Source organism: Mustelus asterias, chromosome 23, assembly GCF_964213995.1.
Source record: "Mustelus asterias chromosome 23, sMusAst1.hap1.1, whole genome shotgun sequence".
Taxonomy (NCBI): Eukaryota; Metazoa; Chordata; class Chondrichthyes; order Carcharhiniformes; family Triakidae; genus Mustelus; species Mustelus asterias.
Window position 1 is genome coordinate 50,955,821 of NC_135823.1, and position 14,710 is coordinate 50,970,530.

A 14,710-nucleotide genomic window follows, 5' to 3' on the forward strand; every position below is an offset into this window, starting at 1 on the left:
GCTGGGATAAATTTGATTTATTTGATGTTTGGTTGAGGATTATATGCTGATGACATATTTAGTCTGGATGTGGGAAGCCAAGATCTGCATTAAGCTTATTAAATGGCTACTTAAATGTTGGCCACTGTGGACCAATTGGCTCTAAATGAGACAAACCTTTGCTCCTAGGAGGATTGTTAAACATAAATGAGCTAAACTGAATTCCTTGAATGTTATAAATCCAGTCATAGGTTAACCCGGTTTCTGTTTTCTGAAAATACTCATGTAATATTCTTGAAACGTGATAACTGAAATGCGATACAACAAAAAGGGAGGCCTCAGTTAGAGTGGCAATGCACTCTGGATTAACAAGAGGGAAGGGAATCCATGGTTCTTGCCCCTTGTTAATATCCAGTCATAGCTATTGAATGTGGATGTGCAGTGAAGGAAGAATTTGGTTTGATTGTGTTACCTTGTGCCCTTGGATGCACTGCTGACCAGAATGCTATATGACCATTTAGGTCAGGTACTGTGCTTCTTGAATTTGTGGAGTTCCATGGATTCTGACATCCTCCTATTAGCGATTTTATTGATCATTGTTCATGTCTCAATTATGAGTGACAGTGCCGCTAGGCTCTTCAACCTTGGGGAGCACCATAGCAGCTAAGTATACTCTGTCCTTGTGCCCCAGTATAAAGCATAGATGGTGGACTGCCATTAGATAGCAGTAGGAAATTGTGACGCTTGCTGCCAACACCCCACATAGCCTACTTAATTGTGATTAATTGTAATGGTGCTACCACAGTGCCAGCTGAAGCTGGCTAACTTAGCCCAGACCATGGGCAAACCTGGGACCTGTCTACCTGCATTGTTGGCTGTGCCCTTGATATTTTAAAATAAATTGAAGTTGCTTGTTGTTCAGGCTAGGGACACAATGTTACTTTGAACTGGCCCATGACTCGGGTTGCCAACCCTTCAGCGTCACCCTGAGGTCTCCAAGAATTGATGGTCAATCTCTAGCTCACTGTTGTGCGTAATCCTGGAGAAGAATCATAGTGGCATTATAAAATATATTTTTAAAAATTTCCTCTGAACATTTTTTTTTACCAGGTATTAATTGTAATCACTGTTTGGAATGCAAACCCTATAATTTGCATCCCCTGCACCCCCCTATACTTCCAAATCAGCCCCAGCATATTCTAACTGATTGGAACTAATTTTTCTCCTTTTGCCAACACAACTGTCTGAGATCAACTGCTTCAGTCCACTGTGTTGAATTTTTAGTATTACCCACTACAAAGTTATTGGGCAACTGAAGAGATGGTTTTCCACAAATAATACCCGAGATATATGATCCATCATTTTTTTCGTGGTAGTTGAGGGATGAATATTGACCGTGACCCTGGTGGAAACCCTTGCTGTTCTTGAAATTTGCCGAGGGATCTTTTATATTGTCCTGAGCCGGCAGACAGGTCCTTGGCATACCCCCTTATCCATTCCTGTCCATGCACAGGTGCTGACTTTCACCAGTATTGTTGCATTTGCTGTGGTTAGAAAAAGGGATCAATGATGTTGGCCTATACGGAGGCTGTAAGAACTACCCCCAAACAAAACCATTTTGATTTTGGCGCAGTGGAAATGTGAGTTGAAATCATCTGGGTTTTTTTTTTGGGAGTGTTTTGTTGGTAACTGACCTCCTACTTTGTTTACATTTGTCATTTGTCTCAGTCTTTGGAGAACTAGCAATCTGCCCCCAAACCATGAATGGAACCACCAGAGAAAAGCTACATGTTTGAATTTATTGTGGATCATAAGCATTTTCTAGTTTCATTAATTATGGATTTTTAAAAATTGTTGGGGCTGCCCATTTTCTGGTTATGCTAAAGCCATCTCAGAAGACCCAGGCAATCTTGATGGGAATGGTGATGTATTTGCCTAAGGCAAGCTCAAATCTGATTTAGACTCAGCTGTTAAATTTTGTCAACAGTAATTTGTGGTAATGTGTGATGACCCATTTTGGTTATTGGTTTGCAGTGGGCTGAAGTGGGTGTTTCAACTTAAAAGCAGAGAGAAATGAAGAAAGTTAAGGACTTAACAGGTCATCTTTTCCATGGTACAGTGGTTACTTCTCCTTCATGTGGATTTAGAGTCATAGAGGTTTACAGCATGGAAACAGGCCCTCCGGCCCAACTTGTCCATGCCGCCCTTTCTTTTTTAAAACACCTAAGCTAATCCCAATTGCCTGCATTTGGCCCATATCCCTCTATACCCATTGTAGCCATGTAACTATCTAAATGCTTTTTAAAAGACAAAATTGTACCCGCCTCTACTACTACCTCTGGCAACTTGTTCCAGACACTCACCACCCTCTGTGTGAAAAAATTGCCCCTCTGGACACTTTTGTATCTCCCCCCTCTCACCTTAAACCTATGCCCTCTAGTTTTAGACTCCCCTACCTTTGGGGTTTCTTAAGCTCCAACCTGCACTTTCTGTACTCCACTAATGCCTCCACAGACTTACTCCCCTTATACTTGCTAAAAGCCTCTCTTTTCCTTCTTATTGTATCCTGAATGTCTCTGGTCATCCATGGTTCTCTGGGTTTGTTACACTTTCCTGTTGCCCTAGAGGGAACATGTTGGGCCTGTACCCTCCCCATTTCATCTCTGAAATGCTCCTAAGGGTTCTACCACTTAGTGTATAATTCCTACATGCATTGGACCTTCCAAAGTGCATTACCTCAATTTGTCCAGATTAAACTCCATCTGCCATTTCTCTGCCCAAGTCTCCAACTGGTAGTTTTAGACTCCCCTACCTTTGGGGTTTCTTAAGCTCCACGGGCGGCACGGTAGCACAGTGGTTAGCACTGCTGCTTCACAGCTCCAGGGTCCCGGGTTCGATTTCCGGCTCGGGTCACTGTCTGTGTGGAGTTTGCACATTCTCCTCGTGTCTGCGTGGGTTTCCTCCGGGTGCTCCGGTTTCCTCCCACAGTCCAAAGATGTGCGGGTTAGGTTGATTGGCCAGGTTAAAAATTGCCCCTGAGATGCGTAGGTTAGCGGGATTAGCGGGTAAATATGTGGGGGTAGGGCCTGGGTGGGATTGTGGTCGGTGCAGACTCGATGGGCCGAATGGCCTCCTTCTGCACTGTAGGGTTTCTATGATTTGGTCTATATCTTGCTGTATCCTCTGACAATCCTCTTCGCTATCCGCAACTCCACCAATTTTTGTGTCGTCTGCAAACTTGCTAATCAGACCAGCTACATTTTCCTCCAAATCATTTATATATACTACGAATAACAAAGGTCCCGGAACTGATCCCTGTGGAACACCGCTAGTCACAGCCTTCCATTCAGAAAAGCACCCCTCTACGGCTACCCTCTGTCTTCTATGGCCAAGCCAGTTCTGTGTCCATCTTGCCAGCTCTCCTCTGATCCCATGTGACTTCACCTTCCATACCAGTCTACCATGAGGTACCTTGTCAAAGGTTTTGCAGTAGTCCATGTATACAACATCCACTGCCTTTCCTTCATCTATCACCTTCGTCACTTCCTCGAAAAACTCAATCAAATTAGTGAGGCACGACCTCCCCTTCACAAAACCATGCTGGCAATCACTAATAAGTGCATTTGTTTTGAAATGTGAGTAAATCCTGTCCCTAAGAATCTTTTCCAATTTCCCTACCAATGACGTAAGGCTCACTGGCCTATAATTTCCTGGATTATCCCTGCTGCCCTTAAACAAAGGAACAACATTGGCTATCCTCCAGTCCTCTGGAACTTCACCTGTAGCCGATGAGGATACAGAGATTTCTGTCAAGGCCCCAGCAATTTCCACCCTCAAAGAACAAAGGAAATTACAGCACAGGCCCTTTGGCCCTCCAAGCCTGCACCGACCATGCTGCCGTCTGAACTAAAACCCCCTACCCTTCCGGGGACCATAATCCCTCTATTCCCATCCTATTCATGTATTTGTCAAGATGTCCCTTAAAAGTCACTACTATATCTGCTTCCACTGCCTCCCCTGGCAGTGAGTTCCAGGCACCCACCACCCTCTGTGTAAAACAACCTGCCTTATTACATCTCCTTTAAACCTTGCCTCTCGCACCTTAAACCTATGCCCCCTAGTAATTGACTCTCCCACTCTGGGAAAAACCTTCTGATTATCCACTCTGTCCATGCCTCTCATCATCTTGTGGACTTTTATCAGGTCGCCCCTCAACCTCCATCGTTCCTGTGAGAACAAACCAAGTTTCTCCAACGTCTCCTCATACATAATGCTCTCCAGACCAGGGTACATTCTGGTAAATTTTTTCTGTACCCTCTCCAAAGCCTCCACATCCTTCTGGTAGTGTGGCGACCAGAATTGAACACAGTTTTCCAAGTGCGGCCTAACTAAGGTTCTATAAAGCTGCAACATGACTGGTCAATTTTTAAGCTCAATGCCTTTGTTTCTAAGTAACAGCAAATTTACCAGCATTGCTTTTTCAGTGAATTATCCTTCTTTAAATGCTTCATGTTTGTAACAAGAAAGTGTAAAATGCATCATAGAATGATTACAACATAGAAGGAAGCTATTTAATCTGTCATGCCCATGCTGACTCTGCAAGAGAAACTCAGCTTGTCACACTCCCCTGCCTTCCCCCTTTCCCCCCATAGCTCTACAAATCTTTTCCCTTCAGGCATTTATCTGTTATGTTTTGAAAGCTGGATTTGAAAGGGGATTTTCACAGTAACTTCATTGCAGTGTTAATGTAAGCCTGCTTGTGACTAATAAACAAACTTAACATATCTGCCTCAGTTACACACTCTTGAGCAGTGCATTTCAGATCTTAACCATTTGCTTCGTTTAAAAAAAAGATTTTTCCTCATGTTGCCATTGGTTCTTTTGCCAGTCGCTTCAGCTTGTGTCCTCTGGTTCTTGACCCTTCCACCATTGGGAACAGTCTTCCTCTATTTACTCTTATCTGGACCCTTCATGACTGAACATCTCAGTCTAACCTCCTCTCAGTCTTTATGGAAACCGCTGGTTTAAAAATAGAACTTTATTATTCAATCAGGTCTTTAGCATAGATCATTAGGCACTGTAAACACTTGTTGGAGAGACATTGCTGTTTAAATGGATTAATCCACATCATTTAAGTCCATTTGAGTCCATGCAGTATAGATCGTTGTGGATGTTGATGTGTTATAAAGCCATCTTCAAAAAACCTTTAGTCTGCCTTTATCCTATGGTTTAAAAATATGTCCAAGAATAAAATTGGTGTTCGATTATCTATCCTGATGGTGAACCTTTACAGCAAGCAGCTTTTGAAAGTAGCACTTTGTTTCCTATTTACCAAATTCTGTGAAGATTGAGGTATGTACTGCAGTAGTAACCGTTATGCTGGGGGCCAATGGAAATGAGTTGCTTTTGGGAGTGCCAGATTTTCAGCCTGGTAATTGTGATGGCAGAGTTATGCATGGGATATTTTGGCAGGAGGGAGGGGAAATGATAGAATCCTTTTGACTGCTGCTGTGGGTTCAAATTTTCTTTGGTTTTGCACTTCGGCACCGCCAAGTACCAGGCAGGCACGCTTTTGCCCCCATGATATCATCCGCAGTATATTTTCAAAGTGGTCACTAGGTCAAGAGACTTGTTTGTTATTCATGCCGTTGTCATGTACATTCCTCAAAGCATCAATTAGTTCCTTCATGGGTGTTGACAGTAGAGAGATTAACGGTGTTTCTTTGCCATTGGGAGGTAAATTCAGTGACTTTTGAAGCATGTTTAAGGTTCTGGTAGCAAGATGTTCATATGCTGTTTGTGTGGAGAAACTCTGCGTTATTTTATTGCTGAGTATTTATTTAAGTAGCTATTCATATTTTGAAGAAATTATAGACTTTTGTCACATTTTAATGTTTACTCATTACTCCTAAATAAATTTCCCCAATTTAAGCTATTCCTTCTTTATCAGTAGTACTGATCAGAGTCCCATACATTGCCCTCACTATGTAACATTTTAAACTGGAGGTCATTTCTGTGAGCAGTGTGATATATTATTCAGTTGGGCAGAATTATGCTTAAAAATCAAGCTCAACCCCATGGTCTTTTTAGACTGCCTTGGCCCAGGCCATTTGCGATGTGGAGATGCCAGCGTTGGACTGGGGTAAACACAGTAAGAAGTTTAACAGCACCAGGTTAAAGTCCAACAGGTTTATTTGGGAGCAAATGGGTGGCATTTGCTACCAAATAAACCTGTTGACTTTAACCTGGTGTTGTTAAACTTCTTAATGCCATTTGCACCAGACAATACTATTCCTATGGAAAAGGCCATAAGCAATATGATATTCTGAGTGTATATATAATATAACTATAGAAAAGGTCAGTGGCAGTATGATATCCTGAGTAGACATATTATACAAAATTAACCTCCCTTCAATAATACTGAGCAATTTGTAGTAGCCTGGTTACTCATTGCTTCTGACTCGCAGGGAGCACTAAGCAGATGATGGCTTCAGTTCCTAGCCCCAGTGTATTACGCTGCAAGATTAGAGTCAGAGAGTCATACACACAAAAAGAGGCCCTTTTGCCCATCGTGCCTGTGCCAGCCATCAAGCAGCTGTCTATTTTAATCCTATCTTCCAGCACTTGGTCCATAGCTTTGAATGCTATGGCGCTTCAAATGCTCGTCCAAATGCTTCTTAAATATTGTGAAGGTTCCTGTCTCCACCACCCTTTTCAGGCAGTGAGTTCCAGATTCCCACCACCCTCTTGGCGAAAAAGATTTTCCTTAGATCCCCTTAAATCTAAGGCCCCTGGTTATTAACCACTCTACTATAAAAGGGAAAATGTTCTTCCTAGCTACCCTATCTCTGTCCTTCATAATTTTGTACAACTCAATGAGATTTCGTCTCCCTCACCCCACCCCTCGAGCCTAACCAACTTTTCTTCATTGCTGAAACACTCCAGCCCCGACGTCCTGGTGAATCTCCTTTGCACCCTTTCTAGTGCGATCACATAGTGTGGCAACCAGAACTGCACACAGTACTCTAGCTGTGGCCTGAGTGTTTTATACAGTTCCATTATAACCTCCCTATGCCTCAGCTAATAAAAGCAAATATCCCAAATGCCTTTTAAACCTGTCCTGCTGCCTTCAGGGACCAATGGACATGCACCATATGGTCCCTCTGGTGCTCTGTACTTCCTAGTGTCCCACCATTCATTATGTATTCCTTTACTTTGTTAGTCCTCCCAAAATAATACATCACCCCTCACTTTTTGAAGTTAAATTCCATTTGCCACTGTTCTGCCCATCTGACCATCCTTTCTCACCCTGTAATCTAAGGCTTTCCCCCTCACTATTACCACACCAGATTCTCTGCAGCCAATGGATGGGTCAGAAGAGACAGTTCACAGCACTTTCTTCTTTCACTTGCAGAATTATTACAAGCAATTGTTCTTGACTCTCTTCATTTGTAGCAATACATACTTGATCACTTTTCATTTGAAAAAAAAATAAGCCCAAGAATATACCCCTTTACCCCATCCTAAATTTCTCTGGTAAAACGATTTTGCTTTCAGCCTTTTTGTTGCTGTGTGCATATGTGCCACTTTCCTCTCTCCCCTTGGCACATGTACTTCCTCCTTTGCACATGTGTTTTCTTTCCTACTTGCATACTTCACATACACTGAAGTAGGCATTTGTTTTGCCAGTTTTAAAATTAGGAATCTTATTCTAATATGCAGCTGTTTCCAGCATGTATCATGGGTGTTTCTGTTTGTATTTGACACGCCAACTCTATGTATTGTAGCGTGCTGAGCAATCGAAATGAATGAAGAGCTGTTGTATCTATTTGAATCAGTGTTGTGCGCTTAGATTAAAAGTATGTGTAGTTTAAAATTAGTTATGTCTTTTTCCCACAGTTAAAAAGTTTATGTGGGCTCAGCAACTGGTTATGTGGGTAAGTTTTGAAAGCCAGTAACTTGAATAATTTGCAGATGAGTCACCTTGACAGTTTATGAAACGGAAAGAACCTGAAACATCCCAGGTGTGCATTCCAGTGAAGTCCATGTGGGACTATATAATTACCCTCTGGATTGTGATCAGGAATGAATAATGTACATTATTATTTACTGGACAAGTTAACAGACCATTTTCAATGAATATAACTTCAAAAGAGCCATTTGGTTATTAAGACTGGATTGATGTCAGTTGCATGTTACTTGGACTGTTGCAAACTTAAGATAATTAATCTCTATTGGGATGCATGTTTTCCTTCAACTTCATCCTTTCCTCTTCTGAATGCATTGACTGAAGCTAGGGCAGCTTTCAAGGTACTGGCTGTTTTCTAGTTCAGTGCCATTCTACATGTGTGAGCTAAGACAATATCAGGCATGGGGGAGAGGGACCTGGGTAAGATGCTTTGTTGGAGAGCCGGTGCGGACTCGGGCTGAATGGCCTCCTCCTGCACTGTAGGGATTCTATTGGAATAACCTATTTAATTATTAGCTGCTCGCTGTTCTTTCAAAAACTGAAAGCTGGGCAGCATTTCTTTATTGCCTGACAAGTTTGGACATCAACTGGATGTTACATTTCTTTGTCCATTGTAGTTTTTAATGGCATGTAACTAGTTTTAACCAAATAATGTTCATTTCAAAATGAGCAAGTTGATTTTTTTTTGCACAGAGCAAGTATTGGGTTTTGTGAGAAATTGGAGTTTAAAAAAAAACCAGATCTTTTTATAATCTCAACAGTCACATTTGAAAGATCTGTCCACAAACATGGCGCATGCTATTTGAACCTAGGAAAGTTGAAGCATCCAATTTTGAATTGCAGTGTACCTAACTTTACTGGATGAAATACCACATTTACTTATGTGAGAGACTAAGACAGACCTCACCATTTCTTATCAAATGTATAGCAATATGCTCATTGTCTTGTTTGAAATTGTTAGAGATAGGAAAGAGCAAAAACCTAAAATGGCTGCATTTATGTCTAACTGTGACCCTGAAAAAGGAGGAGCTACCTGGCAGTATCAGAGAAACTTGTACCTAGCTACCCAAAGAGCCACTGACGATCCCCCTGTAGGCTGCATGGACCAAAGTCAAGAGACCTATATAGAGGCCATCTGCATTTCATAAAACCTGGCCAAATTTGTCTGCTAAAACAAGGGGCCCCTTAATCTTCCTTTCAACTCTTAATGATTGAGACATTCAACAACCTTGGGGACCCAAGTGAAGGATACATATCCTTTGTCAAAGACAGTGTGAGTAGATGGGAGTCATGTGACATGGACCACTGATTTGTAGAACTAGTAATATTGCCTTGCTGTACTGCAAAGTCTAGTTTTACCATCTAATTAGCAGCAACACAGATAAGGAGCTCTGGCCTACGTTGGGCACTTGGCCCTATCTATACTGCTATTGGAAAGCTTGTGTCATCACCTACAAGACAGAATTACCTCAGTGCACCTATCTCATTGTGTGAAGTCAACACCAGTAGAGTAGTAAATTATCCAGTATCAGTTTTCAGCTCATTGACCTGTGTGAAGGAATGTACTATTGGGCTTTTATTCTGGACTCTGGAACCCATATGAGACGTTATTTATTTTCTCTGTGGTCTGTTGCACTGTAAATCTTTCTTTTCTCCATCCCATTTTTTTTTTACTGTTTCAATGCCAAGGAGGCAGTGTTGTAATGCTCCTCCTGCATTTTGAATATGTGCAAATAAACTAATCCTTTCTTGAGTTTGCTATGGGGTTATTAGTAGAAATTCGTTCACATCAAAACAGAGGGGTTGGGCAATATGCCCCTTATAAAGGGGGAAGCAAATCAAAACATCTTTGTGTTTACAGGCGGGTGGTAAGAGGAGAAATTCGTGCTGTTTAAATGAACCCCTTTCCTGTCTATAACACTAGGTAAACCTTAAGTCAGTTAAATTGACAAGATTCAGGGTGTTAATAGACATGCTATAGAATTGGCCACAATAATCAGCAAAGAGTATCTTACTCCCAAACTAGCCTGCAGTCCATTCAAGAGCCGGTTACAAAGGTGTTTTCATTAATATGTCTCTAAAATGATGGATTCAGGCCAACATTCATGTTCTGGAAACACCTGAAAAACATAAAATCAAGGATGTTATAACATTTCATGTCTTCATCAGAAAGCAAAGGAAATCTATCTTCATAAGCACAGTTGAATGATCAGAATTATTTTAACAAAAGCTACTCGGATTTACAGAATGTTAAGATCGGCCCTTATTTAACAACTGGTGAAAACTAGGCTGTTTCCACTTTGAGTTTCTCCCTTCCCACTGTCTTAGGGAAATTTCCATTGGAATTCCCAGGACAATGCAATTGTGTTGACTTGTTGCCAGATCTCCCACTACCGGTGTTTCTGCCAGAGTATTGTTTATTGAACACAAGTAGCAGTAAGCCCTTTTCAAGTCAGAACAGAAAGTCCATGCCAAGACTGAGCTCTGGGTTTAGACTTCAGTTAATCCTCATCACCAGACTTTTCCTGTGGTCTACACAAGTGAATCTATGTGCACAATGTTTTCTCAAATTTTGTTGTACCATCTGTTGTGTGTAACTGTGGATTCTATTTTGTTGAAAGGATCGAAATACTGGAAAGTTAAAGGTACTCTAGCTAAGCATGATCAGATGCATCCATTCTGGTTATATTAAACAGTGTGTCAGCTTGGCTCAGTCAGCTTGTCTCGAGTTCAAGCCTTCACTTGGCCACATAACGGATAATTCATTGTTGCGTTGGAGATCCTGCATTGGATGAAATTTGACCTATTCCGAAGACCCTATGATATTCCAAAAAGAGGAAGGCATTCTCTTGATGTCCTGACCAACATTTCTCATTCAACCAACAGAATGATTGGTAATTTTATTGTTTGTGGGATCTTACTGTGTCCCCACTTGGTGTTATATTTGCCCAGCCAACTTCAAAGCAATTAAAATGCATTTGGGTGGTCTGAGTAGTGTTATGCATGTGCAAATTCATTCTGTACTCCACCTAGGCTGTGCATCTTGGAAGAATGTTGTGTATTTATTTGGGATTTTTGTACACCATCATCTGTTTTTAACCCAGAACTTGTAGGTTAAGCTTGGCGCCGTTTTTTATAGAATCAGTTTATTAGGTGTGATAAACGTATTTAATTTTATAATTATATATAACAAAAGCTATATAGTATATATAAATTAACATTCTGGTGAATAATTAAAACATTTTCAAGACAGATTTCTCTAACCATTAGAATTAACTGTGCTATTCTAACTTGGCAACAGAGAGTTATCCAGTTAAACTGTACATCAGTGTGTGTTTTTTCTTGGAATGTGTTTTAAAACGGATGTTGGAAAATGACTGCAATCCTTTTTTTCCAGGGGAAGCAGCTGTTGAAGTCTCCTCGTCACTGCTCTTACTGACTGGGTGCAGCTTAGTTGTCCTTATCATTCTGCTCGTGAACTGTGCATCCTGCTGTAAGCAGCCGGAAATAAATTTCAAGGTAAGCGCATAGAATGTGCCTTAGTTATTCTGGTTGATTTTTATCAGCTGCCACATAATTTATTGACTGTGACCGTGAAGTTGCTTACAGTGTGTTGGCAGTATATCACTTAAATGCACTTTGCGTTGCATATTACAGCAGGCTGCTTCAGGAGGGTCACTTCACAGATTAGATTTTCAATTTCACTTGATTCTGATTATTTTTTCTGTCACTTGCGATTGCCTGCCATGGGAGAAAGTCTGTTACTCATTCCAGTCTGCTAGTTTATTTGATTTGTTTTTGGGGGGGGTGGGGATCTGTAATTATTGATTACTTTTTCACCGTGTGTATAAATATTACTTAGTGTCAGAAACTTGGATTTAGGTTACATAGGGTGGAACCTCTTCAAGCAGGCATGATATTTTGCTTCAGTTGTAGAAATACACACTGTCTGTACGTTGTTTGATTCCAGTATTTTTAAAAGAACGCTGCAAAGGCAAAACTGATGATGGATCATCGGAAGATGAAAGAAAGTTGGGTGGGAAATGATCTGTGAGGAGGATGCAGAGATGCTTCAGCATGATTTGGACAGGCTGAGTGGATGGGCATATGCATGGCAGATACAATATAATGTGGATAAATGTGAGGTTATCCACTTTGGTAGCAATAATAGGAAGGATAATTATTATTTGAATGGGTGCAAACTGAGAGAGGTGGATACTTGGCGAGTCCTTGATATCCTTGTGCATCAGTCGCTGAAGGTGAGCATGCAAGTACAGCAGGCATGAAAACGGCAAATGGTATGTTGGCCTTCACAGCAAGAGGACTTAAGTATAGGGATAGGGAAGTTTTATTGCAATTGCATAGGGCGTTTTTGAGGCCATCCCTGGGGTATTGTGTGTAGTTTTTGGTGTCCTTATCTGAGGAAGGATGTCCATGCTATAGAGGGAGTGCAGCAAAGATTTACCAGGCTGATTCCTGGGGTGGCAGGTCTGTCACATGAGGAGATCCTAAATTGGTTAGGATTATATTCATTGAAGTTCAGAAGAGTGAGAGAGGATCTCATAGAAACTTATAAAATTCTAACAGAATTAGACAGGGTAGATTCAGAAAGAATCTTTCTGATGGTGGGGGAGTTCAGAACTAGGGGTCATAGTTTGAGTATAAGTCCTTTTAGGACTGAGGTGAGGAGAAATGTCTTCACCAGGGAGGGGAATTCTACCCATGTGTGGAATTCACTACCGCAGAAAATAGTTGAGGCCAAAATGTTGTGTGATTTCAAGAATAAATTAGATATAGCTTTTGAGGCTAAAGGGATATTGGGGTGGGATCATGATATTGAATTTGATGATCAGCCATAATTAAATGGAATGGCTTTTTAAATGTATTTGTGTCACAAGTAGGCTTACTTTAACAAGGCAATGAAGTTACTATGAAAATCCCCTAGATGCCACATTCTGGTGCCTGTTTGGGTACACTGAGGGAGAATATTAGCATGGCCAATGCATCTAAGCAGCACGTCTTTTGGACTGTGGGAAGAAACCGGAGAACCCGGAGGAAACCCATGCAGGCACGGGAGAATGTGCAGACTCCACACAGACAGTGACCCAAGCCAGGAATCAAACCTGGGTCCCTGGCGCTGAGAGCAGGCTCAAAGGCCTACTCCTATTTTTTTATGTTTCTATGATCAAATAAAGTCAAACATTTCACTTTAAGACATTCATAAGTCAACCCCACTGATGAATCTTTGTCATGATAAGATACTGTGTATGGCAGCATGATTTACAACATTGCACTTTTGCTTAAAGTAATGCAAGAATATGCATTACAATGCCTATAACGACCTTTTAAATGATGGCAAACCCCTCACTTATTTGAATTTCAGGAATTTGAAGATGATAATCTTGATGAAGAAAATGATTTCATTCCACCTGCAGAAGACACTCCTTCACCTCCTGCGCCTGCTGAAGTTTACACGCTTACAGTTCCAAATATTGTACTTTCTACTCCTACACAGCTTCAGTCATCTAAAACACAAGGTATGAGGTGGCCTGCATTTCAGAGTGTTTCACTTTTTTAAAATAAGATTGGTTAAATGACTGTAAGCATTGCTTAACATATGTGTCCTAATAGGAGTTTGGTTCTTGTTTGTAATTGCATACATTGATTTGAAAAAAAGGTAAAATTTATTGCAGAAATTTTTTTTGTAGGTTCAGCAGTGAGTTATTCACCAAGATAAACTTGCTGACTGAGTTATACTGACAAGAAGATTTCAAGTTCGCACTTGGTCTGTACCGAATTAACTAATTTCAGCTAGGGTGGTGATATCAGTGTTCCAGTGGCCCCTCCCACCCTGTGTTAGGGAGTACAACGTTTTTCAGAATTCCCATTCTTGATTGCCATTAAGAAACACATGATGATAGTGTGGGGAGATACCAAGGCCGCCAGTTTGCTGTTTCTATGCGCATATGTGGATGAAGTTGTTGAATGTCAAGTCCCAAGAACGCAAGTAAGAATCCTGTTTTTAAAAAAAATCTCCAGGTAGTCCCCAAAATGGTGGTAAATTCAAAATTTCACATAAGAGAACATTTTGGAGTAAAAGTGGTAAGTGTCATGCGTATAGCTTTATCCCAGCAAAGAGTCAGCCTGAAAGGCAGAGGTGAAGGAAATAGAAATTACATTGGTGGTGTGTGGAGGTTTTTTTAACCTAATCTTTGATTTTATTCAGGACAATAAAAACACAATGGACTGGTATTTGTTGCTTGAATAATTGCTATCAGCGTGCCTGAAAATCTTAACTCTTGATATTCAAAACCTATTAAAATTGTTTGCCTTTCAATTGTGTGCAGCTTGGTAAATTATATTATACTTAAGATCTATAGCGGTACACTGAGTAGCATTAATGTATAAAGTAACAATGTGAACGTACAAAATAAATACTTGCAAGACATACTGCTCTGAAGTCTTGTGAAAAATTTCACTGATCCAGAGCAATCTTTCACAATGTTGCTATGCAGGTTTGTCAGAAATATCTAGTTAAATGAAAAGATACCATTTTAATGAAATTAAAAATGATCAACAGGCGTTAATGAGATTAATTTGGAGTGAATGAGAATGTAACAATATATTTTTTGAAGTAAATGAAGTTGACTGCCTTTTTAAAAGGGCTTCACAGTTCTGCAGTTACACAGCCTTCAGGTATAGTCATAGTCAGAGAGGTTTACAGCATGGAAACAGGCCCTTCGGCCCAACTCGTCCATGCTG

General features: G+C 40.8%; 1 protein-coding gene across 2 annotated transcripts in view; it reads left to right on the forward strand.

Moving 5' to 3' along the window:
- The window catches only part of lmtk2 (lemur tyrosine kinase 2), a 119,736-nt gene that overhangs the window by 39,111 nt on the left and 65,915 nt on the right, over nucleotides 1-14,710 (forward strand). For both annotated transcript variants that reach the window (XM_078240618.1, XM_078240617.1), the window contains exons 2-3: nucleotides 11,346-11,467; nucleotides 13,332-13,485. Coding sequence is in view for 1 of the 2 variants with exons in the window: in XM_078240617.1 (XP_078096743.1) it covers nucleotides 11,346-11,467; nucleotides 13,332-13,485 (276 nt within the window). In the remaining variant the exon portion in view is untranslated. The remainder of the gene's footprint in view (nucleotides 1-11,345; nucleotides 11,468-13,331; nucleotides 13,486-14,710) is intronic.